We start from the raw sequence: 22663 nt of genomic DNA on the forward strand, positions 1-22663 counted from the left end.
CGGGGCGCGCTTCTCCCGCCCAGGTACAGCAGTGGCAGTTGCGCACAGTGCGGAAAGGGTAGGCAAGTGCTGCGCATGCGGTTTGTGGGCCCTACGGAGAATTGGCCCGCGCTCTTTGAAGTGTGGTGATGACCGGGCTCTGGGAGTTCCTGAGAAGGAGGGTGTTCGGAGCGGGTTTTTATCACTATGATTTTTCTCACAGCCAGGGGACAGTTGCTTTCTGTCTCCTTTTCTTTTGAGGATGACAGCCTTGGGTCTCTAGTCGGAGCACACTACGGCAGGCGAGCGCCTGATGCCGTCGGCTTTCGGCTAGTTTGTGCCCCACTGCTTTGGGCACTCGGGGCGCAGCCTCTTCGCCACCGGGCGCCCCACAGGAACGGCGACTACCGTCGCTAAATCGCGCTGTTGATAGTACTCGACCGGGGAAGGCAGGCTGGGGGCGGGCGAAGTGGCGCGAAGGCAGGGGAGGAATCGCAGCCGTTCCGGTTACTGGATAGCTCCGGCCTACAGAAGTGGGCGGCGGAGGGACCACAGTGCTGCCGGAGAAGGGCAGCCGGCGGCAGCACTTCTCCCGAGAGCGTTTCTCTGAATTGTCTGACCTGTTTTCGTGTTCAGGTATCTCAGACGCGATATGCAAAGGTTTATTTGCTGTGGTGAGGGTTGCGGCCCCCTCAGCTTAGTATCTCGCATCTTCAGTGCTCTCGAGTTCGTGTTGCTCTGGTGTGTTTAATTTCGCTGGTCATTGGACAGCAAGGCAAGGTTTCTGTATTCTGTATGCGCTGTTACCTTTTCAGGTACCTTGCTAGTCGCATGGGCTTTTTGTGGTAACTGAGATACTTTGTATAAATATATAGATTTTTTCAGTTATTTTAGTAGCTTCCGGTACTTTATGAACACATAGAGAACTCTCTTATGAAAGATATTTTTTACAATTGTTTTTAGCTAGTGAATGTTGGAAGAGGTAAAGTGCAAAATGTATGTTTAACATTTGGAAATTTAGCTCGTGGGGTTTTTTCCTATTTGTTTTGGGAGTTTTGTTTGTTTTGTTTTATTTGTATTTTTGAAAGTACCTTTGCAATAATGTTCACGTATGTTAACAGTGTTTTAATGCTAAATATTGTTTTAACCACGTGTGGTTCCTATCAAATACAGTATGTGGACTTGCTCAGAAAGTACTGCTGATGAAGACCTACTTGGAACTTTACAGTCATTACGGAAGCAGCTGAGGAGAACTGAAAAAAGTCTCCAAACTGTAGAGGAAGAGCTTTCCAGGTAGAAGTGTGTTTGGAAATGAAAACAGTCTGCCCCTTGTCTTGTAAATCTGTCTCATTCAGTGTAATGGGTTGTTGCAAGTAGCAAGTGTTTTTCTTTTGCATACTCTTTATGAGTAATTTAGCAAAGAAAAAATTTTGTAGCAACTTTTTATTCTCCCTCCTAGAACTAGTACAAGTGAACGTTGTGGCCAGTGCTTCAATGATGCTGTAGACTTCACTTTGGAGGACCTTGTGGAGCCCAGTTGCAACTATGAAGGCTTTACCAACTGTAAGAAGAATGCTGGTAAAACATCTTGCCAGGATTTTCAAAGAAAACCTGAAGTAAATATTGTGCTTTGTTATTTGTTTTTTTTACTTTGTTTTTTTTGCTCTTTGCTATGCTTATGAATATTGTTTTTGCTTTTAGCGTTTGGACTGTAGTGTTAGGCAGTTATATCAACAGAGCGCTCTTCAGTGTAATACGATTTAAATACATTGGTTCTACAGAGTTTCTACCGATGAACGTATTGCTTACGTATGCATGTACAAGTGTTTGTGCATATATATTTATATAAGCTTTTTTATTTTTTTACGTCCAGTCTTACTTGGTGTCCACAGTTTCTGATAAAATTGTGGAAGAAAATGAACGTCTTAAGGAGAAGCTGGATGCCCTTCACGAGCAAAATGCAGCTTTGACTTCTCAGAACCAGTACCTAAAGAACAGAGTAGAAAAAATGAACTTTGAATTGATGCAGTCAAAGACAAGAGTATGTATCTTTACTGTATTCATCTAAAAGAAAAACTCCTAATAAAACAAAACACCCCAGTGACTATGACTTTTGAGAATGTAATTCTAAATTTAATAACGTTAATAGCTAAATTTAATATTTAAAAATTACTATTTTCTTTTTATAATATTCAGCATTAATCTTGGGACAGAATGGTTTGCAATCTTTCTCTCTGAGCAAAACAACTGTATTAATTATGAATTCTATCTGTGCTCCAAAGTTTAATCTAAAGCCAGTAAGTCATGGAATGAAGAATACATTATGTAAGGAAGTAGTTCAATGTATTTAGTCCTATATGTTTATATGTCTGAGCTACACTAATGTGAAGAATAACTATGGTACAGTAGTCCTTTGTCTACAAGATCAAAAATGGTGACCTCTCAAATTGGATTAATATTGCTGCTTTAAGAAGTGAAGGTCAGTTAAAAAGAAACACTGTATTTAAGAAATCATTACAGAGATAATACACACTTGTATGTACGTTTTTTTCTGGTGCACTATTTTTGTATTTGGGTTATATGTAACATTTATGAAATATAGCTATGTTTAATGCTTTTTGTTAGAGGAATGTTATCTCCAAGACAGTACAAAAGTAAACAGACCATTTGACTGTCTGTTTGATAAATAGCAGCATATAAATTTTTGGGGGAAAGCAGGAAACAAGATCAATATATGAAGGTATCATTCTGCTAGATAACATATTACACTGAAATGATGCTAGAGAACTGGAAGGATGTTAATTGAGCAGAAAATTGGAAGACAGCTTCTATAGATGAGCAAGCAACTTCCTCAGTATGGTTAAGACCACTGTGTCATTCAGTCAGCAGATTGTTCTTATGTGCCTCTCCTGAAAAGTATATATACAGGTCTTAATGAAACCTCAAATATGTTTATATTTCAGATTTCACATCTTGAATTAACTCTAGGTACACATTTAGTCAGCATTCCAAAGTTGAAAGAACAGATGGTAAACTTGGAAGCAGAGGTTTCAGCGCAAGACAAAATTTTGAGGTAATAAATGTACTTTCAAATTAACATTTTATATTGGTCTGCTTGCTAGATCAGTCTCTTTTGGAGTGACATAATTTATTGTTATGTGTGGGTAATGTAGTCTGGAGCTTGGAACTTTCATTGGGAGTCATATATGGGAGGAGGGAGGTGTTTTTATTTTATACCGAATGTACTTCAAGAGATGGGGGGAAAAAAACCAACAAAACACCCCCATAAAACTGGTGAAAGAAATGAGTTTATAATGCATACTGAACATGACTGTGCCCTTTTAACAGGGTAAAGTGATTGTGTACTACCTGACTGCATGTCTTCTGTAGGAAGCAAACATATGTATTTTCAAACTTGACTGCAGCGTGTAGTGTGAAAGATTCTTTCATTGTGAATCGAGGTAGATAGACAAATAATGCTAAAGTAAACAGTGTCTAGAGGCTGTCAGTTTATCTTACAATCTCATACTGTATAATGTTCAATCAATATCTCAATAGTCTGTGTTGTTTTCCATGTGTGTATCCTGACCAGCCATATGTGTTGCAGAAAAATGGTGATTTCTGTGTATATCTCATAACACAAAGTTAGCCCTCTGGGTCCTTGGCACTTGTGACACCTGACACCTGCTGGTGTGATAAGGACACCTCTCCAGACTGCAGACTACTCCTTGAAAGTCTGGAGAATGCATGTTCCAAAGCTGATTTTGAGAGATGCAGTGTGTTTAACTAGTGCCTCTCAAACATTGTGTGTGGAAAAGAACAAGAAATACTTATTTTCTTTTTTTTTTTTAATAGAAAAGCTTGTATGTTACAATCATGTTTTATTTATTTGCTAGAGATGCAGAAGATAAACTAGCTCAAAGCCAGAAAACAGGAACGGAAAAAGAAAACATGTTACAAAGATATAAAAAGGACTATAAAAATCTGAAAACTGAATTAATTGAACAAAGCAAGCAAGGAAAGAGGTAGCTAAGTAATTTTAATAAATTGAATACAGAATAGTAGTGCGTAAGTGTTTATTCGCATTGGCAGATATTTACTTTACGGAATCAAATGATTTTTTGGCCTTTCTTGGTGTTGTTTTTTGAAATGGGGAAACTTTGTGTGAAGATACTTCTTATTTAAATAGGCACTTTTAAATCTTTAAATTTGCTGGTAGTTGCAGGCTGATACTGTACACTAGTAACCAGTTTATCACCTGGGGTTTTTTTTTCCCCTCTTCAGAACAGATGTACTGTAGTGGAGAGCTGAAATATGTCCAGAATGTATTTTTCGTGAATTGTTTTTGACTTTGTCTTGCACGAACCTACTATGTGTGTTCAATGTTTAGCAATACCAAGTGCTGTGTATTTGGAACTGATATGAGGAAACTGATAGAAGCACCACTTAACTAAGAAAATGTTTTCATGTTTTCTTTAATCTCTCCTGTCTCTATGATGTTGTAATTCCATCTCAATTTCTATTTCCCTTTCTTGTTGCCTCCTTTAGCCTCGTGGTTGTATGGCTCGTGGGAGGGTTAGGTAATTTCTTTCAGCTGTTGCTATCCTATTACCACAAAACGTAATTTTAAAGAAATGAGAAGAATAAGTAAAAATATTCCTACCTGCCCATTTCATTTAACTGCTTTACTTGGGACAAAAATTAACTTAGTTAATGACTTTGGAAAGCATTTCTTGAGCCTTTTGAATGCAAAAATCTTGTTTGGCTTGTCTAGTTACCCATGACATTAACCCTCCTACAGATATTATGGGGCTTTCACTACTGGTGAAAAAACGCTGATTTATGTTCACAATTCATTCAGTACATGTGTGGTTGGAACTAGCTGTACTTAGTTGATAGCTGTGAACTGAAATATTTTGGTACTTCAGAAAAACTGAGCTTCTGCCAGGTATTAAAGACAACATACTGTGTGGTAGTTAGTATTAGCAATTATTACTGTTTGCTTTTAATCAGTAGTTAAAACCACTTAGTATTCTTTGGGCAAGCGAACTGAAGTGCTTTAGACTAACAGTACTTTGTTTTTTAATCTGAAATTTCTTTATCCCCTTCTGTGAACACTTTTGCTATATACAAATGGGCAGTGGTCCTCAGACTGAAAAACACTGATGTGAGGGTAGGCTGTAGTTAAATCAGGCACTTGCCCTCTCCCCACAGATTCCCTTAGTAGAGGAGAATCAAATGTTAATTGAGCAGTGGTAATTCTTGTGTGCCTTTGTTGGGTGTCCTGAAGAGACTGAATACCTGAGCTGTCTCAAGGTTACTGTTCCAACTTTTTCCGTAGTAAGTAACAATAGGGGAAAGTAAGAAAGGGACAGGGGCAGAGTAACAGAGCAAAATAGCAGGCTCTTTGGGTTGCTCCTTTGGGAGCCACCCTAATCTCAGCTTCTTTTGCTATTATTGATGCTGTCTCTACAGTACCCTCAAAGCAGTTTATACTGTCAGTCTCATCATAATTCCATAGCAAGCGATTTTTTGAGTAGTTCCCCTCAAGCAGTTTGAATTTTAAGGAGCACTGCTGTCTTCTGTTTATCATGTGTGCTATCCCAGTCCCTAAAATGGGCTTTTACTGTTAGGGACGGGAGGATGATGCAAATCAAATTTTTTGAAGGGGAGTGAAAAGTGTCTTAATGAAATTTTATGTTATTATGCAAAAATTATATTCAAAACTAATATATGCCACATGTAAAATTTTTTGTTATAGGATGTGGAAATCTGTAGGAAGATAGGAAGTTACCTGCAGCAGTGAATTTAGTAGTTGAGTTTAAGTGGAGGAGGTAGTAACATAATGACTGAAATGTGTGATTTTTAAAATTGGTATGGCTCTTTGCAGAGCAGAACAGCAAAGAAATGAAGCTTTGTTGAATGTGGAAGAGCTGACAAGAGCGTTCAAAAAGTATAAAGACAAAATGACTGAAAAATTGGATAAGGTAAAAGTTTTTTCCTCGCTTGTTTTTGCCATGCTGTTAGGATTTTGCTTCTTCCAATAAGCTAGGAAGCAAAACAGCCATGAGTTCATCCTGTTTCTGCTTTTTGGTAAAGTCCTAAAAGAGGTGGGACAGGGTAAACAACTGTTCATGCTGGTAACTTCAGTTATCTTTTTAAACTCTCTTCACACTGAGGATAGACTGCTTCTTGGAGGCATCCTGATACTGCTGTTATTTCTTTTGTCTCCTGCTTGCCAGCTGCCAATTTTACATTTAAAAACTGTATGATCCTTTTAAAAGGACTCTTTTGACTCCATCTTTATATCTTTTTTGATTAAACATGATTTAGAGAAGAGCTGAGATGAAAATGAAGTTATCTCCCAAAGTTCTCATAGTCAAAATTGTTAATGCTTCCTGCCTTATGGGTGGAAAAGATACAGGCCTGAGACAACTGTTACAGAGAATTTTTATTTGATTAGACTTCTTTCCTTGTGGAATGACATTGCCAACCACAAATGTGCCTTAAAACAGTAAACCAAAATAGCATTACTTTTTTCCCAAATAACAGAAAAAAAGAAAGTTTTTTGCCTCTCTTCGTTTTTTCACAACAGAATTATCTACAGGTATACCAGAAAGGAAAAAAAAAGTGTAATGTTTACAGTATTCTTTTTAAACAGCCTGTTGGCCAAGGAAGCTTAGATTATTGTTGTACAGTAACAAAAAACAAAATTGCTTTTTAAGGTTAAAGCTGAAGAAGTAGTCCTGAGAAAACGTTTAATTAATTGTGAAAAAGAAAAAGAGAAGTTGAATGAAACCTGTGGCAGCTACAGAAAGGATCTAGGCATCCTAGAAGGGCAATTAAGGTAATGCAAAGGCTTTGAAAAACTGTGCTGTTACTTAAGAAGAAAATGCCTGTTCTAATGCTGCATGCTGCTGCATTCATACTAAATGAATGCCAAGCTCTCTGGGAGTGCAGGTTCGCTTGCTCACGCATTGCTTCTGTGGGAGATGCAGGTACTCTGCCTTTATGAATACCTGTTTTTCTGCCTGCCTAGGTGTGTGCCCTTGAGAAAGCACCAATGAGTTCATTTACCCTGCCAGGTGTGAGTCCCAGGTTGCTGCACAGTCCTGTTGGTCCCTAGCTAGAGTGAAGGCTACTCTTGGCATCCAATGAAGAGGCTGCACTTGGGCCTGAACAGAGGTTTTGATTCTGGCTGCAACTTCTGGAAACGTCAAACCGTTTTTTTGCTGCCACTCTGTTCCCACACCAAGGTCCTTTCCCACAGTTGAAAATTCTTATACTCCTTGTATGTTTCTTCAAGCTGAACCTTTCTTTGTTTCAGAAGTCTTTTAGTACTTCCTTCATTTCTTTATGATTATTAGGTATGGACAAACAACACAGTTTTCTTTATGCCCTTCACATGTGCTGTCTGCATTCACATTCCAGTCTTTATTTAGGCCGTTTTGGTAGGGATGGGCGGTGTGTTAGCGCTTCTATACTACCTTGAGCCTACTTTAATAGTTCTCTCCTACTTAAGGGAGTTTTTCCTCTAGACTGCCTTTTTTCTCTGCAAACTTGCACTGGGTTTGGCACTCATCAGGACCTTTGCTGAGCTAATTCAGTTTGCTAAATCAGCAGGTACCTAATAAAATAAATAATTTGTGATGGGATAAGAATACAGTTTGCTCACTCTGAAGTCAGATAAAATAGGAGAAAAGAAATAGGATCTCTACTCTTTAGTAGCAGAATGCTAGACTAAGCTCAGTCTTAGTACGTTATCTTGGTCCTTAGGAGCAATGAAAGCCTAGTAAAGCAGTGAAAACTCTTCTGTCTTTTGTATAGTTAATCCTAGATTTTGAGGAGGAAACTGGTAAAAGAGTATAGCTGTGGCATATTCTTTTAATGCAAATCCTCTATACTGAGCTATAACTTCTAAATGGATATACTTTTTCAGGCTATTAAAAGAAGAGAATCATAGCACAAAAGAAGAAATTAAGACTCTAGGGGCAAAAAACACTGAAATGTTATCGATGCTGACTCAGTCTGATCAGAAGATCCATGAGCTTGAGAGTGAACTTAGTGAAAAAGAAGTAATACTGAAAGAGAAAAATGCTCTAATACGTGAAAATGCAGAGCTAAGAGCTCTTACTGCCCAGCAAAATAACCGCTTGAAATTATGCCATCAAGAAATTGAAGACTCAAGAGAACAGCTCAACCTACTAGAAACTGTTATTTCCCAGTTATGCCTAAATACATCTGAAGAGGTACAATAAGAGATGTATTCTTAAGAATTGTATTATGTGTCTTTAAAAAATGGCATTGTGTGGAAATCTTGTGATATTCTTGAGAAACAATCGGAGTAAAATATTTTTGGTTTTCAAGATACATGGATGACACGGTTTTTTTAAATTTAAATAGTTGACTTTTGCCTTCTTATTCGAGAGCAAGGAGTATGTATGTTGGAATAGATTAATCAGTAAGCTTTTAAAATTACTCTTTCTATTCCTCTTGTTCTATGTATTGATTCTTCAGATGTATGTATCATCTCTAAAATCTGATGATGTCCATTTGTATGATGCAGAGTAGAACAGTAAGGAAAAAAATGGAATTATTCTAGTAATTTAGGGAAATTTTCATCTGTAACTTGAGAAAAACAGGTATCAAATGCAGTCATCAAACTGAAAGGAAGCATGATGTGAGAAGTTCAAAACATGGAATTACTGACAGTATCTCCATTTATTTTATTTTTCACAGCAAAAATGTTCATACTTCAGTACCAATATAAAGTTATATAAAGGAATGGTCACAGATTGATGTGGCCTTAATGCCTAAAATTTCTACTAGCATGAGACATACCTGCAAGCACCTACTTAGGATAATTTTAGTGATCAAGTTATCCAGTTTTAACATCTTGGCTCATGTGTCTTAACCTTTATGTGATAGTATAACACGTGAATTAATCACACTATGAAGCAATAATAAATTGATTTTTTTTTTCTCCATTAACTTCTAGTTTAAATGGCAGCACTTGAAACACCAGCTATCCAGTTCCTCAATGAAAGAAGCCCTCTCTGAATCATGTTATGAATTGAATAAACCTTTGTTTGCAGACCTAAGGTACAACTTTCTGGTTCCTGAATTATGGCAAGAATAATCAGATAACAAGGTAGTATTAGGATAGGCATGTAGAAAGAATGTTAAATAATTGTCTTCTCTTTTATAGTAGCATTAAACCATCAGTGAAAGAAATAGAAATTCAAAAGCCTTCTGAAAACTTAACTATCTGTGGTGGATCTGAGCATCCTTACAATGATAATGAAAGACAAGAAAATCACACATTATGTGGCCTGGAAACAGAGCCTGTGAAATTGATCAGAAGTCAGGAAGGTAAGCTTACTGAAATAGCTGTGCAGTTCTGACTAATCATAGAATAGGAATTTTTGAGAGGTTTTAAATTGTTTCTGTAGTGTTTCTTAAATATAGCTGTGTTAACAGACACAGTTTGATTGAACAGGGAATGTTTTGACAACTTGAAATTCTGGAAGTTGTCACCGTCTGCTGGCACAATATCATTCCATTTGCAAGTTACTTGTTCAGCAATATCTAAGCTATGTTTGTGTTGAAATAGAGCCATGTGGTTGTGTTGTTTCGGTTTGTTTTTTTTTTTTTTTAAATGCAAGTTATGTGAAGGTCTCCATATTATCTTTGATTTCTCCTTGTCCTGCTGTTGCAGAATTTCTTTCGCAATAACTATTAAGACTGTTCCATGAAATTACTTCAGAGCATCTATATAATGTTGCTTAATGTTATTGTGTTAATTTTTTTTTTCCAGAGAGTGCTAGACTTGGTTTTGTGAGGGAAGAATGTTTTCATGAGTCACTGCTTTCAGTTACATTATGGGAAAAAAAGCCCAACCAAACAAGTCTTTTTTTTCTGAATACTGTATGTGTTAATTCAATGTGCTGTCATTAAATCATATTTTTCCTCTCTCTGGTTTGTGTGATTATTTGCTTGCTTGCTGGTTTGTATGTGCTTTTATAAATTAAACTTTTTTGGTTTTTTTGGGGTTTTTTGGGGTTTTTTTGTTTTTTTACTTTAAGAGAGGAGAAAATATCAACAGTTGGAACTTATCAGCAAAAAATTTGAAAAGGAGAGGCAAAGATTCCAGAAAGAGTTAAGAGAATTACGCACCGAACTGACAAAAGCAGAGGATGAGAAATCTTCTTTGAAGACCAGCATGGCTCAGAGAGCCAGTCAGCTTCAAATCATACAGGAAGACCTATTGAAGAAAGCTTCTAAAACTGGTAGCTTAGAGAAAGAAGTAAGTTTTTAGCAGCACTGGAAAAATATATCACTTCTTGCTTAATTCAGCAATCAAAGGTAATTAAGGCAATAGTTACAGGGAAGCTGTGATTGCCATATTAATTTTAAAATCTGACTTAAGAAAAATTGGAAAATAAGTTTTTCTGCTTGTTCAACAAGCTACTGCCTTAGTTTGTTAGTTGTCAGAAATCTTGTTTTAAAGCTCTTGCAGTTACTGGGCTTCTACTATTATGTGGAAAATATGCACAGTATTGTGGTGCTATAGCTGAATTAATGTGTAATCTTAAGAAATGTTGATGAAACAGCTGTATTTTCCTTTACTAAATGTTAGTTCTATTGCCAGAGATGAACATCCTTATCTAGTAGTCTCAAAAGAAAGAAATTAAGCTTCAGATAGCTCTTACCTGGTTTGAATAAGTTAAAATGTTTATGTTTACATTATGGTGCTAATGTGTTTATAGAATTCCAGCAGAATGGGATTTATAGTATTTCCTAGTGGCTGTAAGTGTTGTAAGTGTGTAATGGCTAATTCACTCATGGCACTAATAATTATCTAGAATTGGATAAATTTGAGGTAAATTGTCCTGAATTCCTCTGTGTAAGCAATGAAGTTTAATACATTATACCAAAATTAAAAATACTAGAATGGAATTGGTGATAAGAAAATATATACAAATACCTGAATAAAGCTGAGATTGTCTTTGTGCTGTTTTGTGACACATTCAATTTCAGATAACAAAGAAATCTTCTCAAATTTCTGCACTTGAGAAACGATTGGAAGAAAAGACTATTGCTTATTCCACTGCTGCAACAAGAAATTCTGAGCTGGAACAGAAACTCATGGTAAAATGTTATCAGTGAGAAACTACATTTATGTAAAAACATAAATGGAGATTACAGTCTTAAGTTAAAGCAGTATTATTCCATACATTCAGAATGGATAGACTTTTGGATCCCCAGGTTTTAAAAACTGAATTATGCGTTACATGTAACTTTTCCCCTGCTTTTGAACATGTTATTAGTTGACATGTTACTTTTTTTTTCTTTTGACCCTAAGTGCAGTGAAACTCTGGTCCTATTGAGATCAGTGGTAGCATTGCCATTTGTTTCAGTGATATACAGACCTATGAATAAGTGTCTTCTAAATGGTAGCAAGTCAAGAAGGTTTTTCAACACTTGAAGCACTATGAATTCCAGTCTGAATATGATTAGATAGTTTTGGGAAGGAGTCTAAGGTTGCTAGAAAAGGAAACTATTGATATGGTCCCTTTCAAATGGAAATCTGTGTTTTAAAGATTCCATCTATCCATGTTGAATATAGAATTTACTTTTGTCTTTGTCAGAAATTCCTTGCTTCATTTGATGTAATCTGTGCAAGCAGACAACCTCAGCAGCCACTCCTATACCTATGTTATAGGTGTGGCATTCTTTAAGATGACCCATACTGTGTATAACTTCAGTGTTTTCTGTGGTGGTCTTTTATGAAATCTAGGTATTTAATCATCAAATAAACCACTATTTAATATCACATGTAAATATTTTTATGAAGTCCATTTTGTTGTTACTGTTTCCCAGGAAAAAAACAGACGCGTTCGTGAGCTGGAAACAACTATTAGTGAAGAACATGAGCAAATAACTTCTGCCTTTGAAAAAGCAAAGTTGGTTCACCTTCAGCAGCACAAAGAGATGGAGAAACAGATTGAACTAGTAAGACCTTCCTTGTCTGTATGACTTGTTAACTTTTTACCATGCCAATTTCTTTCTTATTAGTATTTCTGAGGTAGATGTCCAATTAAAAAGTTATATTAAAGGTTGTATCTTCTCCCTGCATTTCCTGTTTGTAGTTAATTTTCCACCTAACATAATACAATCTCATGATACGCTGTTTTCTGCTCAATTGAAGAGAAATGGGGACTTGGGAAGAACACTGTTATTCTTTGCCTACTAGGGTTAAACCAAGTTGGCTTCTAACAATGTTTTTTTGTTTGCTGAACCTCTGCCAGCCTGAGCCTTATGAGTGTTGAGGCTGAACTGTCAGTTGTTTTTTTCAGTCTTTAGAGAAGTGTTCTGTTGCTTCATGTGGTTAGAAATATAACCATGGCTATTTTTAGCTGCTCAGGGACCTTTTACCAAAGAACACATCCGTGTCTATTGTCTTGGCTGATGACAGCCAATTATGCTCTGCCTGCCTTCATTCTTTTGATTTTCCTCCCGCTTTAAAAGATTAAGTATTTGGGGTTTCTCAATATTTTTAAGACTCTGCAATACTGCTGATGGTAGGAATGCATTTACTTTTTAATCTTAAAATGATGGGTGAATAGAACTGCATAATTAGATGTACAAATTCTCTGAAAAATCTTATTAAAGCTAAACCATTAATTACTTATGAACAGCTTCAGACAGAGCTGGAGAAGAAACATCAACAATTCACTGAGCAAGAGAAAATAATAACCGGTTTGGAGCAAGATATTATACGTAAACAGCATCACATTGACTCATTGGATGAACTGCTGATAGAGAGCAGAGAGGTAAGGTTGGCTTATTCTTTAAATGCAGATCAAACAAGTGACTAATAATGATGAAAAACATATCTATAAACACATGGAAAAACGTTTTTCATTTTTGTTTCTTAATTCTTGTTTGAGTAGTTGACTGAATCTATAGTCCCCAGCTACTGCTACTATAAATGGTACAAACTTTGGTGACCATTATTTTCTGTCTCAGCATTCTTTGTATGCTTCTGGTTTGTGCTGTAGCAAATGATAAAGAACAATTGCATCTATTTGGCACTAGGTGAAAACCCAAGAATGTTCTATTATGACAACCTTTTATTCCTTTTAATAATTCCTACCATTGCAGAATATGAAGGAACCCTTAACAGGAATGAAATCCAATTCAGAGCAGGTTGCACACAAATGCAGTGTACAAGCAATTGTGTTCTAAATACACATATATTTTTTTCATATTACTTAATATGAAGTTTTATTAGATTACTGTTACTGTGTTTACATTTTATTCTCTTGAATAAAAATGTGTACAAACAGGAAATGGAAAATCAAAATGTCAAGAAAGACCATGGATTGAAGATGCTGAAAAGTCAGCTAACAGAAGAAACAATCAAAGTTAGTAAAATCTCTGTAATTTTCAATTGATAGTTAAAAAACTTGCAGTAATGATGTATTTCTTTTCAGCTTCGATAGAAAACCTGTATTAAGGCTGCTTTATAGAAATGTGTCCCACATAAATGTTTCACAAGTCATTAGCCTGAAGTCTTTCAACTTTTTTTTAAGAGAAGTGTGATGAAACCTGCAGCAAGAGATTATGTAATGCATAATTGTGCTATTAAATTACTGTAGTTACAAACAGGGCAGAATTGTGCTTGTTGCACTCTTGAAGTGAAACATTGTCTAACAAAGATAAGGTTATGTATGACACAGAGTATCACACGTTTTTAAAATATAATATTGGTCATGTTTTTAGCCGTCTATACTACTTCCTGTTATTTGTCTGAGAAATATCTTCTATGTAGCACTTGCAACACTATTTCAATAAACCATTTTCATGTGGTCGTTTACAACCATCAGGTTTCAAACAGTATTAAATCTTCAGGTTGTCACTTGGAGAGGACACTGGGCTCCTAACTGGTACCATGCTTGTTTTCTCTCTAAGTGACTTCAGAGTATTTGGAATGTTCTCCAAAATCAAGGCCCATTATAAATTTGCCCCCAAAAAAATGGTGGGGGAAGAGGTATATGATCCAATATGGTTCAGAAAACTGGTAGCATTGAAAATATTAGCTACTCTGCAGTTAAAAGCAGCACAATTGCAGTTGGTGATAAAAGTGTTCTTAGAATTGAAACCAAACAGTTAAGGAAACTTTAATTACTATGGCTTAAGACCTCTGGGGCGTTTGCTCATTGCAGTTGTTACCCATTCGAGGTCATATTTGTTAGTGATTATTCAAATCCAAACTAATAGCAAAAGGGTAAAATAGCTAAACCGTGCTGATGTTGCTAAAAGCTATACTTTTGACCTTTTTGGTAGAACTTGGGCAATGTATCTCAGTACAGAAAGGAAGAAAAAAGCAAACAGCCGTTTCATAGCTTTCTGAGAGGAATTGTGTTAAGATCTGAATGCTATTTTTGAAAAAGGCTTGTTGCAACCCATGATGATCATTCCAAATTTCTTGATGTGGTTCCCTGTGTAATAAAATGTGGTGAATTAATTTTGGTATTGGTATTTCAGTTTTAAAATTTATCATAGTCTTCTATGCTTGTGAGCAGGAATAAATCATACAAGCAATCGAGCCCCGAGTTGGAGCACCAAAAATAAAAATGTGTCAGTTTGAGCTGAAATTCCCCCCCCACCGACAATAACCAGGCTAGCTAAATCTGGAAGCAAATGAAGGCTGTATTTACAAGCAGAATCTACAATCTATGATGAAATGCAATTGAATATGTACAAATATACAAAATTTACAACATTTACAAATATATACAATCAGCAGAAAAGCACAACCGATCTCCCTTTGCTTCCCCCGAAAGGGAACCTTTCCCAAAGGGGCCTCTCTCTCCCAGGGGCTTCCCCCCCAGACCCCCCTGGCAGAAAGCAGAGTTAGTTAAAGCAGAAATTTGTTAACTTAGCTGCCAAGGTCAGTGTGTTATCTTCAGCCAGAAGAGAAGAAGAAACAGCAGCCAGACAGCCCAGCAACTGCCCCCACTGCCGAACGCAGAATGTGCCGAATGCCTACTTTGTTTTGGGTAATAGTTCTTAAACATTTCTATCTATCCAATGGAAGTGTTTAGAACAATCGTTATTTTGCTTTTCTTATACCCCATAGTGACTTTTTTACACTCTTTCACTTTCTCTGTTTGAACTTTGCACAGGAAAATTAACGAGACAGTTTCAAACCACCACAGTTTGTTTTTAATACTCTTTAGATAAAAAAATGTAGTTTTTCAGACATTTTATGCAAGTAAGATGGAATTTTTTAATGCCTTTTTTGTTAGACTGGTTAAAAAAAACCCCATTGCATACAATTTTAACTAATTGGTTAAATCTGTTATTTAACTAGGTGAGACAACTTGAGTCAGCACTAAATGTATGTAAGGAAGAAGTTGCACTATATTTGAGTCAGTCACAAGAAAATAAGGAGATATTTGAAACCCAGCTCAAAAAAAAGTCTGAAGAGGTAACAGCTTGTTTTAACAATTCTTATGCATTGCAGAGAGCACTTGTTATGAATTATTTAATCTGAGTTTGTGAATTAAGAGACAAAACATTTGCAGTGTGAGCTGTGAATAGAAAGCAGGTGTCGAAAAGACTACCTTTTGTGAGGGTAAAGAGGAAAATCATAATTAAGAAATACTGCATAAGCTTAGGGAAAAGAAGTACCAAGATGAATGAATTGTGGAAAGAAGTAACAAAATCAGAAGGAAGTGAAAAGAAAGCGTCTTAAGTGATTCTGTGCTCATTAAGAACAAAGAGAACAGTTGGTGCGAGTGCAAATAAATGTTTCATTGTAATGGAAAAATGTGTTTTCAGGTTTGTTATTTACAGAAAGAAATACAAATAAGAGATAAGAATATTCAGGATACAAGTGAACAAAACATTCTCCTACAACAGACTTTGCACCATCAGCAGCAAATGTTGCATCAAGAAACTATTAGAAACGAGGAGCTGGAAGATAATCAAATTAAACTTGAAAAACAGGTACAGTATGGTGAGAAGATAGGTGATTAAATGCTTTTGTTATGTCGTTATAATACTTGTAAAAGCTGAACATTTCTTTGATACCTGAGTTGATTACTTATTGTTTTAGGTATATTTAAAATAAAGAGTTTAATGTCTTGTTTTGTCTTAAACCAGGTTCTGTGCTGTCAGAAACTCTAGCTACCATTAGAGAGGCTAAATACTTGGAAAATCAAACCCTAAAATTCAAACAGAGAAAGAAAGTTGAATCTTGACATGCTTACTAGAAACTCTTTCAAATGTGACTGCTAAGTTCTGGTCTTAGATTATGTAAAATTTGTGTTAAAACTCTCCTTACATTAGTTGCAAGACAAGGATGGTATGTAATTTGAAAGTGCCAACACATTTTAAATACCCATTTAAACAGGTATCCAATTTGGAGCAACAGCTTCAGAAGCAGAAAGCACATGCCGAAGCCGAGTTGAGAAAAGCAGAGGTGAAACTAGGCCTAGCTGCTCAGGAATCAGATTTAAACAGACAGAAGGTGGATGAACTTAATAGTACAATCAGGTAGGTTAAAAATAACTGAGAGGTGTGTTCTGCAAAGAGACTTACCAGTAAGAAAGATTGCTGTCTGAAATGGTATTTAGCTATATAGTCAAGGAATTCAGAATCCATGTGAGCCAAGACTGGAAGTCAGGTTTCTAACTAGCAGAGGCACGAGTTCCTGAAAGAGTCTTCCGACGGAATTAATGGAACTAATGTGTTTCCTGGCAACCTATTTAGCCTTGCTGGCTGAATAGGCACTTCATAATGCAGTTCAATTCACAATTATGTCAGATTACTTGTAATTCTAGATGGTAGGTTTTAGGAAAGCAAGAAAACCCTACTTAGCATGACTTTTTTCATTCCTGTTTTGTTCAGAAATGCTTGTCTCGGAGCATGTAAGCGCATATGTCACTTCTGTTATTACAAGTTTTTTTTTTTTTCTGGTTGCTGCTTCTATTTAGACAAATTAAACTGGAGATGGAACAGTGCAAGGATGAACTTACTGGTATGGAAAAAGAAGTAGTGCAGTTACAACAAGATAGTGAACACAAAACAATGCAGATAAATCAGTTGGATGTTACTTTGCAAGAAGCACAATCAAAGCTCAATGAAAAGGCAAATGAGGGTAATTTGTTATTTTATTTCTTAGGCTTCCTTTCATGTACTATTTCTTTGTACATATTTACGTTTTTCCCTTTTTCTTCTATCATCAAATCTGTAAAAACATGAATTTTTATGGAGGGCTTACTCTTTTTTTTAATGTATTGATAATTCCGTAGTTTTTAAGATAAAAACTGAAAAACCACAACAACAAAGCAAACAAACTCAGCTCCACTCCCCCAAAAACTCCAAAAAACCCCCACAAGCATTTTTTAACATACCTTTACAAGCTCTCACTTGTGTAGGATGTACCTTTACCCCAGGTCATTTTCCCTGTAAATTGATAATGCAGATTCAGACAAGACACCTGGATATAATGAAGGCATATGCTATTTACAAGAATTTAGCTCTTTAAAACAAGCAGAAAACCCCACAAGAGTGTCTATGGAAATTACAAACTTTTCAACCCCTCCTCCTCCACTTGATTTTCCGATTCTTTTAAACTGGAGGCTTACTAGCATTCTGCTTGCCTCTTCCATAGCACTACATACTCAGTTACTGTGTTGTCTCGGTACTTTCTCCTTGGTTAAAGAGAGAACCTCCTAGTACTTCAAGTCAGTTGTATATTATGAGCTAAATAAAACCAACAAAGACTTAGGTGCCATGTAAAGGTTATTGCATAACATCAGAAATCACCGTTTTTGCAGATTTTCCTAAAACTACTAAAAATTGGTTACAACCACAAGTGCTAGTAGGCAGCAGTATTGCATGAAGACGCTGACTTACCTATTAAACATCTTGTGTTTTGTGGTGTGTGTAAAATAGCAAATTATTTAGAAGATAAGCTGTTTCACAGTGAGACTCGCCATAAGGAAGCCTTACAGAAAATAGAAGAACTAGAATCTGCATTACAGAATGCCCAGGAAGAATTAAAAATTGCTTCAATGCAGCTTCAGGAATTGCAAGATGCATTACAGGATGCACGGTCCTCTCTGGAGGAGAAGCGTGTTGTTATCATGGATCTAACAACTGAGCTCAGGTAAGCTGGGTATCTTTTCCATCAGAAAAACTTAGTTATGTTAGTTTTTCCTTAGGAATTGCAAGTAGTTTGGTCTTTTCTTTTCGTCTTAGCAGCTCTCTGTAATATTTAAAGTGTTTCTGGCTGTATGATAACTTGATACAGCACCTCCTCAGCTCACTTTTTATTTCTAGAAATTATACAGAATTTTTGGGGGAATTCTGTTGTGAAATAATTTTATCAGAAATTAATTTATAGCATAATAGTCCATTGTCCATATTGTAATTTCTGACCATAAACTAACATTACTTTCTTCTGTATTATTATTTTTTTTAAAATGTGTTTTTCTGATAATAAATAGCATGAATAATGAAGTTACTGGTAAATTTCCACCTGGAATACAGCTAACAATTATTTCTTTTGGGTTCGTTTCTTTGCATCAGTGAGCTGATTCACATTTTAAAGTAATTTGTCTTTAAATAATCTCATGAATTTCAAGCTGGATACTTGAAGCTAAGCAACTGGAAGTGCATTAAGCAGTTAAACATATGAGAATTTCAGGTATTGCAAGGGAGAAATTGAAGGCAAAACCCAAGAACTCCTTGACATGGACCAAGCATTGAAAGAACGGAATTGGGAATTGAAACAAAGAGTGGCTCAGGTCAGATAATTGATTGTTACTGAAAATTACTCTTTTTGTGCAGTAGATAACTTGTAAAAAAAGGTTTAACTGCCTTCACACATCATTCCAAACTGTATTGTTAATATAGCCACAGTATCACCCTCAAAACTAGCTGAAGTCTTAATGGTATCAGGAAAACCAGGTTGTGCTCCTCTATGGGTCCACAGAGTACTGTTTAGATAGAACAAAAGCCTCACGCAAACTTGTCCCATAATTCTTTCTTGCCAACCAAGTTAGTGGACAACTGTTGTTGTATTCATGGTTGATCTGAAGTTTGCTTGGAGGTGATAGATTCCTTTCTGGGTTTTGCATTGAAGCACATCTGCACACTTGCATTTGAGCCAGCCTCTAAATATGAAACAGTAAATTGGTTGTGAAAAATTTTTGTAGCTCATTTGAAATATTTCCAGTCTATATCAGTTTCAGGAGGCCACACCTTCTGATATATTCTTGCTGCACTGTCTTCCTAGCTGCTCTGGGAATTTACCAAAGTAATAGGACTTTATTGTGGCTTTACAGTACCTAAAGGGAACTGCAAAAAAGCTGGAGGGGGTCTTTTTTGAGAAGGGCATGGAGTGACAGGACAACCAGTAATGGCTTTAAACTGAAAGAGCGTAAATTTAGATTAGATGTAAGGATGAAGTTCTTCACTGTGCAAGTGGTGAGGTGCTGGAACAGGTTGCCCAGAGAGGCTGTTGGGTGTGGATCTGTGAGCAGTATTCAAGGCCAGGTCAGATGAGTCTTTGATCAACCTGATCTAGTGGAAGCTGTCCCTGCCCATGGCAGGGATGTGGGAACTAGATGATCTTTAAGGTCCTTTGCAGTCCAAACTATTCTCTGTGACTTTTTTTTTTTTGCCTTGATAAACTTTTGACACTTTCTAACAAGATGCATTAGTGTACTAAGGTACTCATTACGCTCTGTTTAAAATGATAACTGGCTTTGTATTATGTGTATTGGAGGACCAAACTCGTGCATTTTTTCACATCTTTCCACTTTTCTCTTTGTCTGTGGCCCCAATTCTTTTAAAGAAGATAGCTGGGGTATATTTTTATATTGACCGCTTGAGAGAATATTCTCGAGACTACAGAGAATTAGTTTCATTCTTTTTACTGTCATATTTTGTAACATTATTTCTTAAAATGTGCGTACTAGTTGAAAATAAAATATTTCCTTTTCTTCCGTTTTTAACTCTAGATTACACAGTTGGATATGACAGTTCGTGAACATAGGGGAGAAATGGAACAACAGATAATTCGGTTAGAGTGCAATTTAGAGAAGTCAGAGTTAGAAATTAAGGAATGCAATAAACAGGTAATCCTTACTTTATTAAAAAAAAAGTTTTCCTAACGAAATGCAGCCAGTTCTATGAAGAAGTCTAGTCCTAGGACACAATAGCTGGCCAGGTTTAATCTCAGAGTAAAACATTTCTTATTGGGAGTACCTCAGTGTACCAGTAAAAATATTTTTCATGTCTGTTACACCCAAAAAAAAAATATTGCAGGGAAATAGCAGTCTAAAAATGATTTTTTTTTTTTTGAGTTGATAAGATACAGCTCCCAAAGTACCTTTTCAATAAAGGGAATAATTGACAAAATAAAATAAGGTATTGACAAGGGAATTCAAAGTCAGGGGTAATACAGACTGTATTCATGAGTTTTCTTTCAGGTGTTTCCTTTTTTAAATTGTCCTGATTTCACTAAAATATCTGTTCTGATTTAATTACATTTTCTGTTCAGATTGAGAGCCTAGAGAAGAAACTCCAGAATTCTAAGGAAGAGCTCCGTGAAAAAGAGTTTGAATTACTCCAGAAAGATCAGGAAATAAATCAGCTGAAGAAAAAGATTGAAAGAAAACAACCAGGCCTAGAAGCTCTTGAAAAGGTAAAGTGTTCCTTGGATAAACAACAAATGATCAATTTTTAATGCTATTCCCCGAGCTGGTGAGAAGGAATGATACGGTGTCTCTTTAGAATAAGTGCTATTACATCTCCCCAGGTAACTGTGTTGTATATCCTGGTGTTTGCTGAATCTTGATGCCCTAAAGGTAAACCAGCTTAATGATTTAGAAATTAGAAATGTAATGGCACACTCTTAATTGTCTGCTTCGAGGAGAAATTTATAGATAAATAGATAGATAATAACACATTGCAGACTGACTGACTGCAGACTTCTGCAGAAACTTCTGTCCTGGTCCTAAAAACTTGGTTGTCTAATCTACCTGGGAAAAAAGGGGATGCTGTGTTTGTATGTGCATGGTTTTACCTGGGGCTATAGTCTGTCTCATTCTTTTTCCCCTTGATACACTAACTTCTTTGCTTGTTACAGGAAATATTTTGGTTCAGGGAAGGAATTGTTAGCGAGGATTGATTTCTGTCCTGGCCCATTCTGCTCTTGGGACTCATGAAATAGCTAGATCACAGATTTTTCAGTGGAATTGTTTTTTGTTCTTACTCTGTTTTAGTCTGCAGTGAAGATCTTGTAACAGTACATCACCCTACTATCTTTAGAAGTTGAAAATATTCCAAATAAAGGAACTGAAAACATCTTACCAAATATTCAGAATAGCTTCTTAGTTTTTCTGGGAAATTGAAGTAATTCCCTTTTTAAAAAAAAAAAAAAAGAGACAGATTTGACATACAGCAAATTTATCTTTTGTGGCCACAATTCCTTATTGAAATGAGAAACAAAATTGTGTTACAAATAAGTGAAGTAAGAAGAAATTTGTGCTTACACAGACTGATGAATAATGGCGTATGTAGCATAAAAGTAACTAGAAGTTACTGTAATAATCTTTCATTAGCTGTAAGCTTATTACACGCTCCTTACAGATACCTGTGTACTCTATTTATAGCATTCCTCATAACGAATAAGCATCTAGCTAGGCATGAATAGATACAATATAATCACTTATATAATTAATAGGAGCCATGTTATGAAATATTATTGGCTCATATGGCCTCTTTTGTGCCACAGTACTGGTTAATGTAAACATAGCTGCTGTGGATCATACACTAGAGAGACCATTTTGTTGATCATCTAATGTTCCTGCTTGATTTCTTTCTGTAATTGAACTGTCAGCCTTTAACTTTGTTTTTTAAAGCTGGGGAAGGGAAGCTAAATCTGCAGAGACTAACCAAAAATACCTAATCCCAAACATAGTATGTTTGCCTTTATTTCTGTATACTATAGAAAATCCAGGATACTTATATTAGTGTTGATAAGATTTTCCTCACTTTGTATTGTATTGGTAGAAATCACAGTTGTCCTTTCCTCTTGATACTCTGATATGGTTGATGGGGTTTTGATAAACACTTCCTGACTTGCTAGAAATGTAAGCTGTTAAGAAGTTAACCACAATAATGCAGTTCAGTGTGAAACCTTAGGCCTTACAAAGAAGAGTATTTCAAAAGACAGTGCTCCTTTAAACTCTAAAATTTTTACAAGGATTTGTATATGAAGATTTTGTTTCTCAGCATACTCTGCATAATATATTCCTATTTATCTGATAGAACTCGGCATATGTTCAAAAATGGGAAATTACACTCATTTTGAGAGCAAATGCGCTTCGATTACAAGACCAATGAACAAATACATTCATGACTTCATTCTAGGGGGCAGAATTTCAAAAAGACGACATAGACTTGAACTGCAGCTCTTTTTCTTGAATTTGTAGAGTAAACCCTAGTAATGAAAAGTAATGTCTTGGTACAGGCTATGGTAAATTGGCTGCAGATGGTTAAAGCAAGGTTCTGACAGTAAATATTTTATTTCAGGGGCAAGAATTGTGACAGAAGCAATGTTGCCTATTGGACAAACAGCAACACAGGAATGCTA

At 36.1% G+C, this 22663-nt stretch overlaps 1 protein-coding gene across 1 annotated transcript; it reads left to right on the plus strand.

The window, feature by feature from the left end:
- Positions 1-1135: 1135 nt before the first annotated feature.
- CCDC18 (coiled-coil domain containing 18) lies at positions 1136-22629 on the plus strand (the record flags this gene model as incomplete). Its single annotated transcript, XM_054384267.1, has 24 exons — positions 1136-1272; positions 1439-1595; positions 1853-2020; positions 2943-3052; positions 3876-4004; positions 5870-5966; positions 6705-6826; positions 7919-8228; positions 8978-9081; positions 9191-9351; positions 10065-10285; positions 11020-11130; positions 11863-11994; positions 12681-12815; positions 13332-13409; positions 15362-15478; positions 15832-15999; positions 16406-16548; positions 16989-17152; positions 17953-18166; positions 18707-18806; positions 20025-20141; positions 20567-20710; positions 22603-22629. Coding segments are annotated over 24 exons (3354 nt in total), but the record flags the coding sequence as incomplete, so codon positions are not given.
- Between the last annotated feature and the right edge of the window lie 34 nt (positions 22630-22663).

This window comes from Indicator indicator, chromosome 10 (genome assembly GCF_027791375.1).
Source record: "Indicator indicator isolate 239-I01 chromosome 10, UM_Iind_1.1, whole genome shotgun sequence".
NCBI classification, from domain to species: domain Eukaryota; kingdom Metazoa; phylum Chordata; class Aves; order Piciformes; family Indicatoridae; genus Indicator; species Indicator indicator.